At 43.6% G+C, this 19,127-nt stretch overlaps 1 protein-coding gene across 6 annotated transcripts in view; it reads left to right on the top strand.

The window, feature by feature from the left end:
• The window catches only part of smg1 (SMG1 nonsense mediated mRNA decay associated PI3K related kinase), a 133,706-nt gene that overhangs the window by 60,363 nt on the left and 54,216 nt on the right, over positions 1 to 19,127 (top strand). For all 6 annotated transcript variants that reach the window (XR_003983089.1, XM_030410385.1, XM_030410387.1 and 3 more), the window contains exons 33-44: positions 890 to 1,028; positions 3,924 to 4,142; positions 4,235 to 4,415; positions 5,250 to 5,411; positions 7,362 to 7,576; positions 8,042 to 8,196; positions 11,554 to 11,776; positions 12,082 to 12,328; positions 14,447 to 14,676; positions 14,792 to 15,037; positions 15,245 to 15,383; positions 18,473 to 18,582. Coding sequence is in view for 5 of the 6 variants with exons in the window: in XM_030410385.1 (XP_030266245.1) it covers positions 890 to 1,028; positions 3,924 to 4,142; positions 4,235 to 4,415; positions 5,250 to 5,411; positions 7,362 to 7,576; positions 8,042 to 8,196; positions 11,554 to 11,776; positions 12,082 to 12,328; positions 14,447 to 14,676; positions 14,792 to 15,037; positions 15,245 to 15,383; positions 18,473 to 18,582 (2,266 nt within the window). In the remaining variant the exon portion in view is untranslated. The remainder of the gene's footprint in view (positions 1 to 889; positions 1,029 to 3,923; positions 4,143 to 4,234; positions 4,416 to 5,249; positions 5,412 to 7,361; positions 7,577 to 8,041; positions 8,197 to 11,553; positions 11,777 to 12,081; positions 12,329 to 14,446; positions 14,677 to 14,791; positions 15,038 to 15,244; positions 15,384 to 18,472; positions 18,583 to 19,127) is intronic.

Below are 19,127 nucleotides of genomic sequence, written 5' to 3'. Positions count from 1 at the left end.
GGCTTTCTAAAACGGAGGCGTAATATTCATCGAGTAAACATGTGACGTGACATGAAGCCCGAAGTTGGGCTGGGAACAGTTGACAACAAATTTGTCTTCAAAATAAGAGCTTTACATTGCACCCCATTGTAGTTTAGAACTGGGTTCTTAGCGGGGGGCTTTTACTTTGAAAGTAGCGACTGTTTCTAGCTTGCGCTACAACAACAAGCTAACACAACGAAACAGCTAGAGATCCAGGAGACGCTAGTATCTCCCGGATCTCAGCGGCTGTCCAGTTGCTCATCTAGCAGGCGAGGTGGAAATAAGTGTACCCTCTGAGGCGGCAAATCGGCGGACCTAAACAGACTCTCTATTTGCCGCCCTCTGTCTAAAACCGTGGACCTAGCTGCCCAAAAGACGGGCAGATTGGCGGCTTGCTGCCCCATCTAAAAACGGCCTCTCACTCACTCCTTCCAAACACTCAACTGCAGGCGGGCTTCCTCCGCTGAATCCCGTGTTGTAAAGATGCTTTACCACAGGTTGAGGGAGGAGGCAGCGGCAGTCCTGCGTTTGGGGGCGCTTCGAAAAATCCGTGAGGAAAATAGGAGCATTTGTTTGTGATTCATCTCGAGATATAAAATGCTTCAGAATCGCTATGTGTAGAAATAAGATCACGCGTATCTGTGAATCGAGATCACGATTTTTTAACGATTTTTTGTGCAGCCCTAATTCAGACTTTCACATTTTCTTCCTCACTTGATGCTTAGGATTTCTGTAAGTGACTAGAACATTTTAATATTTTGTTGTCAGAGGGGTGTTTTATCTAACTCAGTGGTAATGTATTTCCAGGCCTATCAACTATGAACAGCCTTAATGTAGGAATATTTCTTCTGATATTTTTCTTCTCCAGTCAAGGGGAGGGATTGCCTCTTCTTCCTGGGGAGAAGAAGGAGATAGAGGAGCTGCTGCCAGCAACCACAAGTGAAGAAGACAAGGACACAATTTTCAGCATCCTCGGACAGGCCATGTGTCGACCTACTGGCATCCAGGTCTGCCCTTTGTTACTCATACTTTTCCTTTTTTATTTTTTACTTTATTTTTATAGAGAGAACATAAACAACATACAACATACAAAAGACATAGAACAGTTGGTCACCTACACATTCATTACACGTTCACATTCAGATATCATACTAATGAGATTGCAAGTCAGTTCATAATGGCCCGGTGAGCATCTCTTATGGTCACAAACACAATCCATTTTTCCCAGTAATGCAGATACTTATCCATCCTAAGACTCAGCGAAAAGGTCATCCTTTCCATATTTTCAATATTAGTCACAATATCAATCCAGTCCGTCTCTATTGGAGGTGTGGTCTGCAACCACTTGCTGGTTACAGCATTCTTGCTGGCTGCTAGTAATATTTTTAAAAGATATTTGTCTCGCACCAGTAAATGGGATGCAATATTGCCCAAATAGATTGTAGAAAAAGAGCAGTGTATTTTGTCACCAAAAATGTTTTGTATTACTCTTATAATCGCTTGCCAATATGATTGGATAGCTGGGCAGCTCCAGAATATATGAAAATGGTCTGCTAGCTGTTCTCCACAGTTCCTCCAACATAGACCCCTGACTGTCTCCCCTGTCTGCACACTTTTCAACTTAGGGGTTATGAAATACATAACCAGATTCCGCCAGCAAAAGTCTCTCCAAAGACCAGAGCTAGTGGAAGTTGACTGCACAGAGCATATATTCAGCCACTCTTCTTCTGTAATGACAGTTCCAGATTCCTTCTCCCATTTTAATCTAACCTTATCTGTTGAGTATTTCTTATTAGATCGAATACAGGAGTACAGTTTTGAGACAAGTTTCTTATTGCCCTTATTTTTGTACATGTCAATAAATATGTCAATTAAGTTGGTCTCACATTCCTCTGTTGGTTTTATCTCATCGTTAAAATAAGATCTGATTTGAAGATACCTAAAGAAGTCCAATTTTTCTAACCCATATGTATCGGAAATGTTCTGAAAACTATCAAATTCTCCCTTCGATGAAATTGAGCAGTAAGAAGTGATTCCCCTACTATACCAGTATTTCATACTTTTCCTTTTTAGATACTTCATTTCTATTTGTATTGTTATGTTACATCAACCATACAAATAGATTAGTTCTTACTTACTAAAGCATAAGTAAGGAACATGTTTTTTTTTTTCACAAGTTTAAAATGTACGTGTGGCGATGCATGTGTTCAGTAATCTAGCACTAGTAAAACAAAGGTTTAAAAATAACTAGGAGGTATTTATGCAAAGACCAGTGTTCATAAGTGTGTACACAAAATGAAACTTTTTTTAACAGCAGTCTCTATGTAAACTAGTCAACTATTTTATATGCAGGTGTGATGATACTCCTCCTAAATGTAAGTTTAGTTACAACTCTGGACTAGTGCCAGATGGAAAGCAAAGGATTGATGGTGATTATTGACCATAGCCTACATTGTATACCACTAAAAGCTAATTGCAAAATGTTGTTAGGACTGGACTGATCACCAGGCAGCAGAGCCAATGCTCAGTGTTATATTTTATTACTGTATTTTCTATCTACAATATTATTATTCTATTATTCTACAATCTCTTTTATGTTAATGTTGTTTTTTAAAGTTTGCTCTCGAAGTGCACAGAATTCATAGTTACTTTTTAATGGTGCAAAATCTAGGCCAATTCATTGTCATCCCTAAATGTCAATGATAAATCTCTTTGTAATTATGATTATTAATGGGAATAGTACTCTAGATCATATTTATGTTATCTATTCAATTATTTTTTTAATTTCTTTATATTCTCATCATATTGTTGTTTCTGTTGAATATCATTATTACAGAAATTATTATTAAAAAGCATGACACTGAGTGCCAAATAACTATCATTACTTTCCAAGGGGGCAAAAGGGAGCCATTCATTATATAGTGTTAACCAAATGCAATGGTTTGAAATTTAACATTGAAACTTTAATTGGGCATCACAGATAGCAGCCAATCAGAATTCTTATTAAATATGGTCATATAAAATAAAGGCAGTTAAAATTGAATAGCGTTACGGTATGTTTCTGGGCGCTAGACGCTAAGTTGCTTTCATTGGAATTCCAACAAAGGAATATTTCACTTAATTTGTAACCACAGCAACAACACAGTGTTCACACTGTATCACTGGGAACAAGTCATGCTTTCAAGAAACTCTTAATTTCCTCCAGAGTGAATGCCATGGATAGATAATACTCTATTCCTCTGAAGGTGTTTTGCTTTGTAAGTGTTGCAGACCATATGCTTGCAAATAGTGGCAAGTTTCAACTCACTTCTATGCCCTTTCAAATGTTTTTCTTTCAGTGGCCCCCTACATTCTCTGAACATCCCTAAGGGGGCAGTATCCTGTGGGAAACAGTGCTTAATGTTTACAACCTGTTTACATTTCAGAATGTACTGTATATTACAGTATATTAGACTGCCTGTACACAGCACAGTACATATATTTATTTTTGTTGGACCAGCAACAGTTGTGGTTCTTAGAGAGAGTGAATACATCTTAAGGTTCAGGAGTTGCAGATCTGTATAACTGGGCCTTTGGGTTTCTAACAATCTTTGAAAGAAAAGGCCCAAAACAAAGAGCACACAGACACAACACAAGGTGGACTGTGTGTGGAAACCAAACCTTGAGTCCCCCAGGAGTGAGGCAATCTAATCATCAACTGTGCCATCCTTTTTAGTATTCATTTTTAAAAGGTTACTTTTCAGTGCAAACTTGAATAACACTCCTCAATGGTTATGGTGATTGATTTTTCAAAGGTCTAAAGCATAAGTGTGCACCTCTGTTGTGTTATCTTTCCAAGCATTTTTACAAATAGTTCAGTGCAAAGCAGTCAAGGTTGATCCTACTATTCTGTTTTGTGTCAGGATGAGGACATGGCTTTACAACAGGAGGACGATGAGGATGACATGGTAGATGTGATCTGGAGACAACTGACTGGCTCATGCCCCTGGCTGGGGGATGCAGGTCAGCCTGTTACAGATGGTCTGATCCGGGTTTGGAGACAGGTGGTGGACCGCATCTTCGGCCTATATCGGGTTTCCTGCCAGGCCTATTTCACCTTTCTCAAGCTCAATGCTGGACAGGTGAGACCCTGTGACTGTAAAGGAGTGTGCCGAGGCTGGGAGTGAGGGCAGTTTTCTGTCAATGCTTAATGCTGAGTTTCTGTGTCTTTTAGGTCCCTATAGATGAAGACGACCCCAAAGTCCTGCTATCCTGTCACAACAGCAAACAAAGCAATGACGATGTGATTGTCATGGCAACCCTGCGTCTCCTCCGCCTGCTGGTGAAGCATGCTGGTGAACTGAGGGAAGGACTGGAGCTTGGCCTAGCTTCCACCCCTACAGCACCCTGGAGGGGTATGTCCTCAAAAGAAATAAGCACCCACACAGGTTTTTTACATTGCACCTGAAAGTTTCATTGCTAATGTTTTTCACAGGAACAAGATTTAGAGTTTTAGCTGGGCAAAATATATGATATACCTGTATACCATTATTGTTACTGTTATAAAAGACTGTCTGAGATTTTGGATATTCTTATACCACAGTATGACATGTGTTGTCTATTCCTTTTTATTTAAAGGCTGCTTCTCAGTTAAGTGATGTAATTTAATTTACTTCTTCCTCTTTTGTATTTGTTCACAATCTCACAGTGTTACTATTTTGTGAAAGTACTAATATTAGTCATCCCGACAATAATGTTTACGTATGGATATCGAGGTATTTGGTAAAAAATATGGTAGTATTTGATTTTGTCCATCATTTTAAAACAAGTCCCCTACTACTTTAATTGTTTAGGAGAATGCTAAGACACTGTTTATGTTTTGTGGACTACAAAAATCTGTACTTTCAAATTGCATGAGGAGAGTACTTAATATCTTCAGTTGAACTTACCCTTTTAGAGGCCAGAATACTCCATCAGAGAGAATGTTGAATGATCTGATTTGGAAACTGTCTTCCTCAATGACTCTCTGATGTTGGGACTGTGGGGATGTGTCCATCAATATATGTACCTTTCCAAAACAGAATACAACATTCACATGCAGGGTTTTATATTCAGTCACTCTCAAGATCCTTTATTGTATTTATTTTCAACCATGTCATCAGTGGAGTTGAGTGCTACTATCCCTGTTTTTAACCAATTATGCATCATTCCCCTCTTATTATATAAAAAAAATGTGTTGTCCTCCTCAGGTATCATCCCCCAACTTTTTTCCCGTCTCAACCATCCAGAGGCATACATCCGACAGAGCATATGCAGCTTGCTATGTCGAGTGGCCCAAGACTCCCCATATCTGATCCTCTACCCTGCTATTGTGGGCTCACTCTCCTTGGGAGGGGAGGCTCAGAGTGCAGGTACTGTTAGCTTCTGTTGATCAGGCTGTGTGCAACTTCTTAAAGAGTTCTCAGAGTCTTTTACATGCATCATTTGATTAGAAGTAATTTGCTCTTATTGGCCCTCATTTATCAAACGAACGTACGACAGAAAAACGTGCGTACGACCATTTCCACGCAAACTTCGGCATTTATCAATCTGAACGTGAGCGGGAGCTACGATCAAATCTCACGTCAGGTCTGAGATCGTGTACGCAAATTTGAGTCTGTGGATTTGCGGTGCAGCACAGCAAAATCTGGCTGAGTCTGAAAATGACAAACCTCAGCTGTCATTAAGCATAAGCAGTCACATATTTAGATCAGATCAAAACGGGTTCTTAAAACGAATAAAACAAAAAAATTTTTTTTAAAAGCCCACATTCTTACTGAAAGGCTACCACTTTTTTGTAATATAAAATATGATAGGCTACGTGAAAACTAATTAATGGAATACCTAATAACCCTGCTACAGAGCAGGAACGCAGACACAGTGCGCACACACGCACACGGGTCACAGTGGAGCTGCTTCGGGCTGCTGAAGGGCAGGTGGCTCTGTCTCGGACCAGCAGGGGGAACGCTGCTGTATACCCCGGAGAAAGTGTGCGATATCATTTTGGCCTGTCAAGTTTTGCACAACATTGTATTAGTGAATGGAGTGAGTGCCTTCGATGTGCCGGCACAGCCAGATGAGCCAATGCCCATGGAACCGTGGCCAGCACAGCCTCCACTGGGGGCTATACGGAGGAGACAGGACCTCATTCATCACCTTTAAAACGTAAAGTATACCTTAAACTCTTGCAAATGCTCTGCAGTATTTAATCAGTAATGTGAATTATTGGTGGAATTGGCTAAAGGCATAATAAACACAGAAAATGGACAACATTTAGTCATTTTTAGACTTTATTAAGGCTTTTTTAGAGTTTCATTAATTTCTTTTAATGTGTTATTTGTTGCCTCATGTGCGCCGACAACTGAGGCCAATAAACTGCATATTTTTGTTTGTCTGTCCGCGACCTCTGCCGTGATGATGTTTGGTCTGGGAGCAGCACCGGGGCCAGAGGGCACGCGCTCTGGGGAGGAGACCTGGCTGACATGATGCTGGTGCCTGGCTGTGAAGCATTTAAAAATACAATAAAAATGTATACCCATGTAACATGTGTAAGCCTAATTATGTGTAGGAAATGTGAACAGTCAGAGTTGGATAGATTTTACAATGCAAGCAAAAGGGGGTTGTTAGTTACCATTCTGCTCTGGCTCTGACGCGACTGCGTCTGCGTCACCTCAGCCGGAGTCCGTTCCTCTGGCAACGCTGTTGACTGCATCCGTTATTCTCTTCCATACAGCGTTTTTATGACCTCCTTTAGTTCCATTTTTCAGACTGCCAAAACGCAAATCTTTGTTTTGCTCCACCTCGGATGTCAGGATGCCGAGCGCCATCTCGAAAAAGTTTATTTTCTTGCCAGTGTTTCTTCTCTCCATGTTTGACCTCAGTGGGCGAGGCCTCCGAACAGGGAATATTTAAGGGCGTAACATGTTAATGACGATAGAATTCAGCCGCCGCATTTATCAAGACCCGCTCATTCGTACGCTGAGATTGGTCAGATACGAATGTTTTATAAATCACACGTGTGTCCTGTCGTACGACCAATTCTGCGCTCAGATCTGCGCCCGTTTTCACGCAAGATTGATAAATGAGGGCCAATATCTCTACTACAGCTAGACAGTCATAGACTACGGTGTTGGGTTCCACCACTGTTAACTGTGGAACAAACAACCACCACTAGTCATGGCTAGATAAAAAAAAACAGTATTGCATTTCAGTTGAAATATGCATTTAGTGACCTTAGTGACATTAATAAAAAAATAATAAGTGATACCAATAAAATTGTAAATACCATAGATCTGTGAAATGATAATGGAATGTGTTGACAGGGAGTAAATTGCCATCAGCTTTGCCCACCTTTCTGGGCAGTATGCAGGGAGAGAGCCTTGTGGAGGAAGAGGAGCAGCCAGAGAGCAGCGAGCAAGGAGTAGCTCCAGGTGAGCTAGCAACCTTCTGCTCCAGTCAAGACCAAGCCATGATGCAGGACTGTTACAGCAAGATTGTCGATAAACTCTCCATTGCAAACCCAACTATGGTGCTTCAGGTAAGAGCATACACACACTTAACCACTGTTTCACAGACAGTCCATAAAAGCCTCAAGACAGACACCATGTTAGAAGCATTATCTGTTGAAAATGATTTGTAATATCAGATAGAGCAAATGACGGCATAACACTATATATTCATGTCATTTGCTACAATAGCTGTAGCCAAAAAGAGGACCCATATCACAAAATATTCTAAATCTATCTGAAAATGAAGCATCAACTCTCATTTGGGAAAATCAGGGTCCTAAAGTGAAGTCAAACTAATAATGTGTCTATGGGGTATGTGAAATACCCTAAAATGCCTAAACCAACAGAGTCAGGGAGCCATCAATGTAGCACAATGTGTACATACCCACACAGTCCTGAGAAGAGGTCTAATCGAGATCAATGAGCAAACATCTCTGTTGGTGTAAGCCCTGTAAATATGATTCAGCTTCTAACCAGTCCTGTGTGCTGACCAGGTTCAGCAGCTGGTGGGTGAGCTGCGCAGAGTGACCTTACTATGGGATGAACTGTGGCTAGGTGTGTTACAACAGCAACACATGCATGTCCTGCGTCGGATCCAACAGCTGGAGGATGAGGTCAAGAGGGTACAGAACAACAACACACTGCGCAGGTGAGGCTCAATTTTTATACATCCAAGAAGCCTTCCAGGTGATTCTGCATATCACCTTGTAATAAATTATATCATTATTGTTGTTGTTGTTGTTGTTATCATCATCATTATTATCATTATTATTATTATTATTATTATTATTATCATTATTATTATTATCATCATCATCATCATTATTATTATTATTATTATTATTATTATTATTATTATTATTATTATTATTATTATTATTATTATTATTATTATTATTATTATTATTATTATTATTATTATTATTATCATTATTATCATTATCATTACTAGTGCAGTGCCCGTAAGAGAAGTGTATTCCTATAAAAAAGTGGGAGGTTAAGTAGCTTTTTCATGGATGGCCAAATGAGGCTGTGTTTGAAGGTGGGGTGTCAGGGATATTTAGGTTTGTTGTGAAATCCGATGTTCCAGGGTATAATTGGCCGTTTTTGACTATTTTTGATTTTGCCATTATATTTCACCTTAAAAATTATTTACTTGGTGTCATTATTTTCAGCACAACCTCCCATTTTTGTTATTTTGACATACTGTATTAACAAAATGGACCTAAAATCACAAAAAAACCCATAAAATCTGAGTAGAAAAAGTTAGATTTTTTTACTGTGAAAACCACAAATATGTTTAACAAACCTTTTTTTTTTTTTACTTATAATGCAAATATAAATTGTTGTTTGCTAAATTTGTGCATACATTTTAAACACTTACAAAGTTATATGTAACTATTTGCATTTAAATGCAGGCAATGCTCAGGTCTGCCTGTGCTCCTTCCAGCTGAATGAAGAGCTGCACTGCCTGCTCCACATTCAGCTTCTTATCATTGTTCTGACTCATTAAACAAAAAAACGACTCCACTACACACTAAACGCACTACACCAAACACTACATAACACACTAACTACACACTCCAAACACGCTAAATGTCACAAATCTCTCAACTCTCAATATCGCTGTCTATCCACCTTATTCCTGACTTTGTGAGTTTACCCATGGTTCAAAGTGGTATTCGGTTATGCTCTTCCGGTTGAACTGGCTGACCTCGGTGTTTACGCTAACGTAGCTGTCATGCTCGCTCTAAAAAACGGCTTTTAACACAAAGAATGGATAAAAATCGGAGGTGGATACACAGTACAGATGTTTAAATAAGTCGTGAGGACAGTTCTCACAGTGCCTCACCTGTCGGTTCTCATGGAGTGGGCAGATGACATGAAGCATTAGCCCGGCATTAGCCCGACGTTAGCTACATCGACATATGTCGATGTAGCTAATGTCAGGCTAATGCTTATCTTATATTTTCTGAAGGTGTTGACGGCGGAGAATTACGCAGTTACAAAAGCACAGAAGCATACAACTACCTGCACAGTAACAAAATAGGGAAAGTACTGTTGAAGAAACACAGCAAGTTTATATTTCTGAAGGCAGCAGTAGCGTCCAGCCAGAGTGTCAATCAAGATAAACATACAGCGTGGATAATGCTGAAGGAAAGTGAAGTCGTGGAGACAGGCGGCTGCTCGGACATGGGTTAGGGAAGTCATGCAGCAGCAATACTGTGGATGATATTCATAAACCCAAATATTTATTTTAGTGTCAAAGCCGCGAGCCGCGCTAGTCTCTGTTCCTCCTTCCTCAGCATGTCATGTAGGGCGCAGGGCACGAAAAGTTTGTCTAAGTTGTTGATGTACTACACCAGACATTTCTGAAAAAAACTTCAATTTTCATGAATTGTTGTGGCAACCAACAACGGCACATGTTGTACCTGAGCTCATTTTAAAAACAATTTAGCACTTATGACCTAACGCTAGTTGTTTAGGGCTAGCTTAGTGGCAGCGGTGTGTCATGCAGTTGCAAGGCAACCGGAAACAGAAAACCGCTAGCGGAAGTAGTTATCTGTCGTGGCAGCCCCCATAGGCTTCCGAGGAAACGGGTGGATACGCCGACCGTAGTTGCCTGTCAATCATCCGCCTACCTCCCTCCCACAACTTCCTGTTCCTCAACAACCAAACTTGCTGCTTGGACACTTTCGTGACAAAAGCCCATTTTTACCGTTTCTTCCTGCACCAGACACAAAGCAAACGTGACGGCAATGTTCGCGAAAAAGCGTGGCGGACATTATTTACCCTAGGTCCGGTTTTGGATTTGCCGATGCGTCCGGTCCATCGCCTCGGGAGGTGGGCCGTGTAGCTAGCGGCTAGCTGCTAGCTGCTAGCGGCTAGCTACACACGAACACCCACAGATTCCGATTCCACTATGTGGTCCGCGCGTCTCCGGATCTCCTCAGACCCGAACAGACTCGGTCCGGACTCGTTTAATCTCATTAATCCACAGCAGTCAGTTTAGATGCACAGAACAGAATGGGACCGAACCGCCGGCAAAATCCTGTTCCAGCTCGCGCCGCTGCAGGTATAAATCCGCTTGTTTCTTCAGGTATGTCGTGGGCTTGAGCTCTGCAGTGATTGGCTCTGGTGCGCACGTGGCCACGGTGTGCAGTGATTGGCTCTGGTGTGCACGTGACTGTGGTGGCTCCGGTGGACAATGCTCTGCGGAATTTGTAAAACATTTATGAAATAATTTATTCACGGTATCATTGCAGTCCAAGCAAATGCTTAGATGCACACCACTGAACCACGCAGCAGCCATGTTGAAACTCTCAGGTCAGTGTGATCCTGATCCGAAGAGATATTTGACTCACAGAAACACACACACACACAGCAGACAGAGATTCCTTGCTTTTATAGAGAGATTATTATCATAATTTTTTATTAGTATTACTAGTGCACAGGGATGCACCGATATGTTATTTATTTTCCCTCTGTGTACACAAAACAATGACATCCTATTTTAAAATAAATGAATAAAAAGAATAACTGAACCTTATAAAAATGCCATTCAGCCCTTTGTTGTGATTATCTGTAGATGAGAACAAAGTCAATCATACAAATGTATAAAACAACCTTATATACTATTCGTTCCCATGAAAAAACAATTAGAAAATCAATAAAATATAGAAGAAACCTGTAAGTTGCTGTGATGCCCTCCTACTCAGAGGAGATTCTGGAGCAAAATAGACCAGAAAGACCAGCATGTCATGCAGAGTGGATTGTGCCATGTACATTCATGAGTCTATTTGTGTCATACAGAATAGGTGCTTCAATATAGGTGAGCTTACGACATAAAGCTGGAGTACAGCGTACAAGCCTGTGTTAGATTACCTGTTCGAGCCCCATTGAGTGACACTCTTGACTTCTTGTTCACTTTGGGTCACAATGTGTTGGGGTGCTTGGCCCTGTTACACTTGCTTGTAAGTCCAGTTACCCTCTTTTTGTGCTGCAGGGATGAAAAGATTGCCATTATGCGTGAGAAGCACTCTGCTCTGATGCGTCCAGTGGTTTTCGCCCTGGATCACGCCTGCAGCATAACAGAAGCTCCAGCTGAGACGCCACACGAAAACTGGTTCCAGCAGACCTACGGTGATGCCATTGTCTCTGCCCTGGAGCGACTGAGAAACCCAACTAACCCCGCCAACCCTGCCAGCAGCTGGCTCCCCTTCAAGCAGGTTTGTGTGTGGGTGTTTCTCTGCATATGAATCATTATCAATTTCACAGGGATCCATTTGCAGACCTGCCAACATGTACGCCTTTTTTCCGCATTGCTGCTCTCACAGTTAGCCCGTTTCCTTCTCTAGGCAAGTTAAAAAAAACTTAATAAAATTTCTTCAAGGTTGGCAGGTCTGCATTTGCATGTATGTAAGCTTATGAGTATTTACAGATGTATTCTTTCTATACATAATTAATACAGTCAACATGCATTCGACACAATAAAAATGTGCTAGCTTGAACAAGTGGTGTGTGTGTTGGTCAGATCATGATGAGCTTGCAGCAGCGTGCTCAGAAGCGAGCCAGCTATCTTCTTCACTTGGATGAGATCAGTCCTCGCCTGGTGTCTATGACCACAACAGAGATGGCTCTGCCAGGCGAGGTGTCTGCATCAGATGCTGTCACAATAGAGAGTGTAGGTAACACCATCACCATCCTGCCCACCAAGACCAAGCCAAAGAAGATCTTCTTCCTGGGCTCAGATGGACGCAACTATCCTTACCTTTTTAAAGGTAGGAGACCAGTTTACATCAGTTAGTAGGGTTATGAAATAAATACGTAAATACTGTTTCATATTTAGATGGTAAGAAAATGTTCTTTGGGGGGGGGGGGGGGGTTGCGCAAGAATCGGCTGATTTCAATGGTAGTATTAAGTCCTGAGTAGTGATGGTCACCATTTGTACAGTTTCATCACAGTTTTACAGCAAATTCTATTTTTTCCTCAAACTGTATAGATGGGTCTTTGTAAAGGGGTTACACCATACCTACAGCAGCTCGTTTGTAGTCTCTGAGGTTACAATTAAACAGTTGTGTCTTAACTGATGTGTGCTCCCACAAAAATGTATCTACATGGCGATAAAGACAAGGATTAGTAAGCTGCTGCTGCTACAAGTTTCTGATGCCAGTATGCCGAAAGGATACCTCAGTTTCCAGGGTGGTTGTTTTTCAAGAATGATCAGTTGTGAAAGCTGTAAAATATACCGTTAAATAAAAGTCAGATTGTAAAAGAGTTATTATTTAGGTATTAGTACCTGCCAGCTTTGTTTTTTTTGTCTAGGCTTGGACATATTTTGGGAGGTTTTTCTGCCTCCAAATCTATACAATAGAGGTATTCAATGGAATTCACTTTGTGTTGCTTAAAGCATTGACAATTCAATAGCCAGTGTTGGGGAGTAACGAATTACATGTAATGACGTTACGTAATTTTATTACAACATTTATGTAATTGTAATCCATTACATTACTGGGAGAAAATGTGTAATTAAATTACAGTTGCTTTTGGAAATTTGAATGATTACAACTTAAGTTACATTTGAAAAATCGCCGCAAAAGCTCGGATTTATCAAATAGTTTTTCACCCCCCTGGATTCATGTTTGTTTTTAGTTTTTTTTCATATCAACATTCTCTTTCCAAAACTGACGCTTGTAATTGGCTCTCTCTGGTCATGTGCCATTCGACTCAACCGACAAACCGTACGGTCCCGACTAGGTTCTGTTCAGAGTTTAATCATAAAATCGGCTATAAAAGCGCCGCTGTTTCACTATTTAACTCATTTACAGCTGGCGTCACCTTTACTTTGAAAGTCCAGTGGAGCTGGATCAGAACGGAGCATTTGTACGGAGGGAGAGATTGTGCTGATCCACTGCTGTTTACTTTCTCTCTGAGCGTCTCCGCCTACAGATGTTCAGCTGAGGGGATACGCTGCTCAGCTGTTGATCCGACTTGCGTCAGGAGGCCATTTATTAGGCTATAGCCTATTTACTTTTATATACAGTCAGTCACCACTGAAAGAAGTTGTGTGCTCGCAGCAGGACAGATAATTTAACTTAATGTGGCCATGAATAAATTAATTGTTTCGCCTGTTATGTGTTGCCCAAACGCAAATCTTGAGTAGGTCTACTGTTTTCTCACATTTAAAAAGGTCTTTGTACAGTGACAACATGAGATTTGCTTGTAGCTACAGCACCTAAAAAAACCCCACTGTAACCTATTTTCATAGGCACATCCAGCCTCGCTTTCAATAAAACACACACTGGCATTTTATAATTGCGATCAGTGAAATATATGAAAACAATATAAAACACAGTTTAAAACAACAGTTGTTGTTGCTCTAAAGCTTCATATTTAATAGCAGCTCAATGTAGACCTGTCAGAAATTAAAATCGGCCTCCTCTTGTCATATTTGCAGCAACACTGTTGCTTCAGGCTGTGATCAGGCTTTTTTGTATCACTCATACTCTCTCCATTAAAACAACCTGCTCCTCTTGGCTAAAATCAGCCTGTTGTCGCTCCATTTAGTGAGGAAATGAGCCTCCTTCGCAGTACAGGCCTAAGGTCAGACTCATAATATATGGTTAAACCTTTGAACTGAAAGGTTTATCACACTATAGGTCTTAAAATGTGAAAATGGTTAGCAGCTGAGAGATTTCATTCAAAATTAAGAAAAGTAAACATAATGTAGTCAAATGTAATTAGTTGCATTACTTTGAGAAAGTAATTGAAATAGTTACACTACTATTACATTTTCAACAGGGTAACTTGTAATTGTAACCAACTACATTTCCAAAGTAATCTTCCCAACACTGTCAATAGCAAACTGTTCAAAGATGTCTGAAATCTTGTGTCTCAGGTCTGGAGGATTTGCACTTGGATGAGCGCATCATGCAGTTTTTATCAATTGTCAACACCATGTTCACAAAGATCAACCAGCAGGAGCAGCCACACTTCCATGCCCGCCACTACTCTGTCACCCCCCTGGGAACCCGATCTGGCCTCATCCAGTGGGTGGACGGAGCCACCCCTCTATTTGGCCTCTACAAGCGATGGCAGCAGAGGGAAGCTGTGCTGCAGAGTCAGAAGGTAACTGGGAACTGGAAAATGGGAACAAAAAAAAACTTGCAAATTGGAACCCCATGTTTTGTTTGGATTTTTTTTTTTTTCAGAGCTAAACTGATGTGCTCTTTTCTACAATCAGGCCCAAGACTCATTCCAGCAGCAGCCAGTGCCTCCAGTACCCCGCCCTAGTGAGCTCTACTACAGCCGTATCGGGCCAGCGCTAAAAGCAGTTGGGCTTAGTCTCGATGTGACACGACGAGACTGGCCTCTCAGTGTCATGAAGGAGGTGCTGAAAGAGTTAATGGAGGCTACGCCTTCCAACCTGCTGGCCAAGGAGTTGTGGTGTTCCTGCACCACACCCAGTGAGTGGTGGAGGGTCACTCAGGTAACTATGCTTTCAGCAATTGAAAAATGATAAATGGATAGATGATGTTCTCCCCCACTTTTGTTTTTAAGCTTGACATTATCTTTTAATTGCATATATCACTTTTAAAAGAACAGTGGAACTTAGTCAAAGACCAGAACTTGCACAAGCGTCCAACAGAAATTTGCTGTTTGATTGATATTCTTTTTCTTTTCTTTTGTGCTGCAGTCGTATGCCAGATCTACTGCTGTCATGTCGATGGTGGGATACATAATCGGCCTCGGCGACCGTCACCTTGACAATGTGTTGATTGACATGACCACTGGAGAGGTGGTGCACATTGACTACAATGTATGCTTTGAAAAAGGTCAGTTTTAACAGTTTTTACTTGTGTTGTTTTGGTCAGTTTAACCAGAATGACATTGAGGTCCAAGTCCGAACGAGCCACATGGGCCCGCCCTCCAGTAGGCTCACCACCCGCAGGAGGGTTCAGAAGGGGCCGGTGCAGTGTGATTTGGGTAGCAGTCGTGGGCGGGGGCCCCGACTACCCCATCCTCGGGCGGTGACTCTAGCCATCGGGACATGGAATGTCACCTCGCTGGGGGGGAAAGAGGCTGAGCTAGTGCGGGAGGTTGAGCAGTACCGGCTAGAGATAGTCGGGCTCACCTCCATGCACAGTCTGGGCTCTGGAACCCAACTACTTGAGAGGGGCTGGACTCTCTTCTATTCTGGAGTTGCCCGCGGTGAGAGGCGGCAATCTGGTGTGGGCTTGCTTATAGCTCCCCAGCTCAGCCACCATGTGTTGGAGTTCACCCTGGTGAACGAGAGGGTCCGTCCCTGCGCCTTCGGCTCGGGGATAGGTCTCTCACTGTGGTTTCGGCTTATGCGCCGGATGGCAGTGCAGAGTATCCGACCTTCTTGGAGGCCCTGGGAGGGGTACTGGAGAGTGCTCCAACCGGGGACTCCGTCGTTCTACTGGGGGACTTCAACACTCACGTGGGCAGCGACAGTGTTACCAGGAGGGGTGTGATTGGGAGAAACGGCCTCCCTGATCTGAACCGGAGTGGTGGTTTGTTATTGACAAACTGACTAGCACAGAAGTCCAATTAAAAATAACACCATGTTCAAGCATAAGGGTGTCCATATGTGCACTTGACACCAGGATGCCCTAGGACGGAGGTCAATGATCGACTTTGTAGTCATGTTATCTGACCTCTGGCCCTATGTCTTGGACACTCGGGTGTGGGGGGGTTGAGCTGTCAATTGATCACCACCTGGTGGTGAGTTGGATCCGCTGGCAGGGGAGGAAGCTGGACAGACCTGGCAGACCCAAACGTATTGTGAGGGTCTGCTGGGAACGTCTGGCGGAACCCTCTGTCAGGGAGGTCCTTAACTCCCACCTCCGGGAGAGCTTTGACCAGATCCCGAGGGAGGCTGGGGACATTGAGTCCAAATGGACCATGTCCTCCACTTCCATTGTTGACACGGCTGTCCGGAGCTGTGGCCGTATGGTCTCCAGTGCCTGTCGTGGCGGCGATCCCCGAACCCGGTGGTGGACTCTGAAGCAGCTGACGGGTACCGGCAGGCCAAGCCTTCGGCAGCATGGTCGGTCACGGAAGCAAAAACTCGGGTCTGGGAAAAGTTCGGGGAGGCCATGGAGGAGGACTACTGGTCGGCCTCAAAGAAATTCTGGCAAACCATCCGGCGCCTCCGGAGGGGGAGCAGTCCTCCACCAACACTGTTTACAGTGGAGGTGGGGAGCTCTTGACCTCGAATGGGGACATTTTCGGGCGGTGGAAGGAATCCTTCGAGGATCTCCTCAATCCCACTGACACGCCTTCCATAGAGGAAGCAGAGGCTGGGGACTCAGAGGTTGACCCATTCATCACTCAAGCCGAAGTCACTGAGGTAGTCCGGAAGCTCCTCAGTGCCAAGGCACCGGGGATGGATGAGATCCGCCCTGAGTACCTCAAGTCTGTGGATGTTGTGGGGCTGTCTTGTCTAACACGTCAGCATCTTGTGGCAGTCAGGGACAGTGCCTCTGGACTGGCAGACCGGGGGGTTGGTCCCCCTATTCAAAAAAGGGGACTGGAGGGTGTGTTTCAACTATCGGGGGATCACACTCCTCAGCCTCCCTGGGAAAATCTATTCCAGGGTACTGGAGAGGAGTATTCGGACGATAGTCGAACCTTGGATTCAGGAGGAAAAGTGCGGTTTTCGTCCTGGCCGTGGAACACTGGACCAGCTCTATACCCTCCGCAGGGAGCTCGAGGGTTCATGGGAGTTTGCCCAACCAGTCCACGTCTGTTTTGTGGACTTGGAGAAAGCATTCGACCAGCATTTGCAGCTGAATGTGAAGCGGCTGGGATGAGAATCAGCACCTCCAAGTCTGAGGCCATGGCTCTCGACCAGAAAAAGGTGGCTTGCTCCCTCCGGGTTGGGGGAGAGCTAATGCGGTCATTGTATCGGTCTGTCGTGGTGAAGAGAGAGCTGAGCGGAAAGGCAAAACTCTCGATTTACCGGTCAATCTACATTCCTACCCCCGCCATGAACTTTGGGTCATTACCGAAAGAATAAGATCCCGGATACAAGCGGCCGAAATGAGTTTCCTCCGCAGGGTGGCGGGGCGCTCCCTTAGAGATAGGGTGAGGAGCTCTGTCACCCGGGAGTAGCTTGGAGTAGAGCCGCTGCTCCTCCACATCGAGAGGAGCCAGCAGAGGTGGCTCGGGCATCTGTTTTGGATGCCCCCAGGACGCTTCCCTCGGGAGGTGTTCCTGGCATGTCCCGCCGGTAGGAGACCCCGAGGAAGACCCAGGACACGCTGGAGTGACTATGTTGCTCGGTCGGCCTGGGAACGCCTTGGGATCCTTCCGGAAGAGCTGGAGGAAGAGTCCGGGGAGAGGGAAGTCTGGGTGTCCCTGCTCGGGCAGCTGCCCCCACGACCCGGCCTCGGATAACGCGGAAGAAGATGGATGGATGGACATTGAGGTTGCAGCCAGACCAAGTTGACCTTGTGAAGAAGACGCAGGTCCCCCTATTCATTTGAACGAGCTTAGTGGGTTTTAGGGTCTAGCGGTTGAGACCCCAGTGAACAACCCAGTGAATGAATTGCTAGTAGCATAGCAACAGAGCAGCTGCCCCTTTAGGCAAACTGATCAGCAGGGGTTAATGTTCACAACATGGCCCACACAAACGACTGTGCAGTGACACTCCCACAGTTCCACTCAACCCTGCTACTCCTTCTCCAAAATGTAGACTCTGCTTTGTCTTACGAGGTACTGTCTCATTTGTTTCTGCTGATTAAAATAATATGTGCAGCATGTCATCAAAGAGGCTTTGTGCAAAATGCTACCCACAGGAAAAGAAGACGGTATGCTTGATAAATATGTTGTGCTTGGTTTTCCTCATTGAACAGTGTAGTTTCAGTAACAATATGGTTTCCTTGTGTGTCCCTAGGGAAGAGTTTGCGAGTGCCAGAAAAGGTCCCATTCAGGATGACGCACAACATTGAGACAGCTCTGGGAGTCACTGGGGTGGAGGGCATCTTCAGGCTGTCCTGTGAACAGGTTACTGTCATATCACACACTACTCTGCCCCATCACATTCACATACAGTACGTGTACATGCACAGCTTAGTCGGATTACAGCCATAGTTCGACTATGCTACTCAATCGGACAGCTGCAATTGTCCGAGTGTACATGCCTGTGAGAAAATCGAATTCTTGGCCGGAGCATGTCATACCCCGGTACGATGGGTTGCGCTTTACCCATTTCAACTAGTGGTAATAAAGCCACCTCTTTACGTCACCAGCAACAACAAACTCCGCTTAAGCATTCAAGATAGATGGCGTACGAAGAGCGAGACAAAGCAACATCTTTGTACATTACGTATATGGTGTACATGATAATTACACAAACTAGATGCACAATGGGTCTCTTGCTTGCGGTTATTTCGGAGGAAAGACACCGCCGACGTCCTTCTACTTCCGGCTCGCGGTCCCGGGAAAAAAATATCTCGAGCCTGGGCAGAACACAGAAATCCAATCCGATCTGATGGAACGTATAGATGCACGAGTAATGCGACTATCAATCTAATAATCTAGGTGTTTTA

This window comes from Sparus aurata, chromosome 24 (genome assembly GCF_900880675.1).
Source record: "Sparus aurata chromosome 24, fSpaAur1.1, whole genome shotgun sequence".
NCBI lineage: Eukaryota > Metazoa > Chordata > Actinopteri > Spariformes > Sparidae > Sparus > Sparus aurata.
Note: the sequence above shows the minus strand (reverse complement) of the source record. Positions and strands in the feature narration are given on the sequence as shown.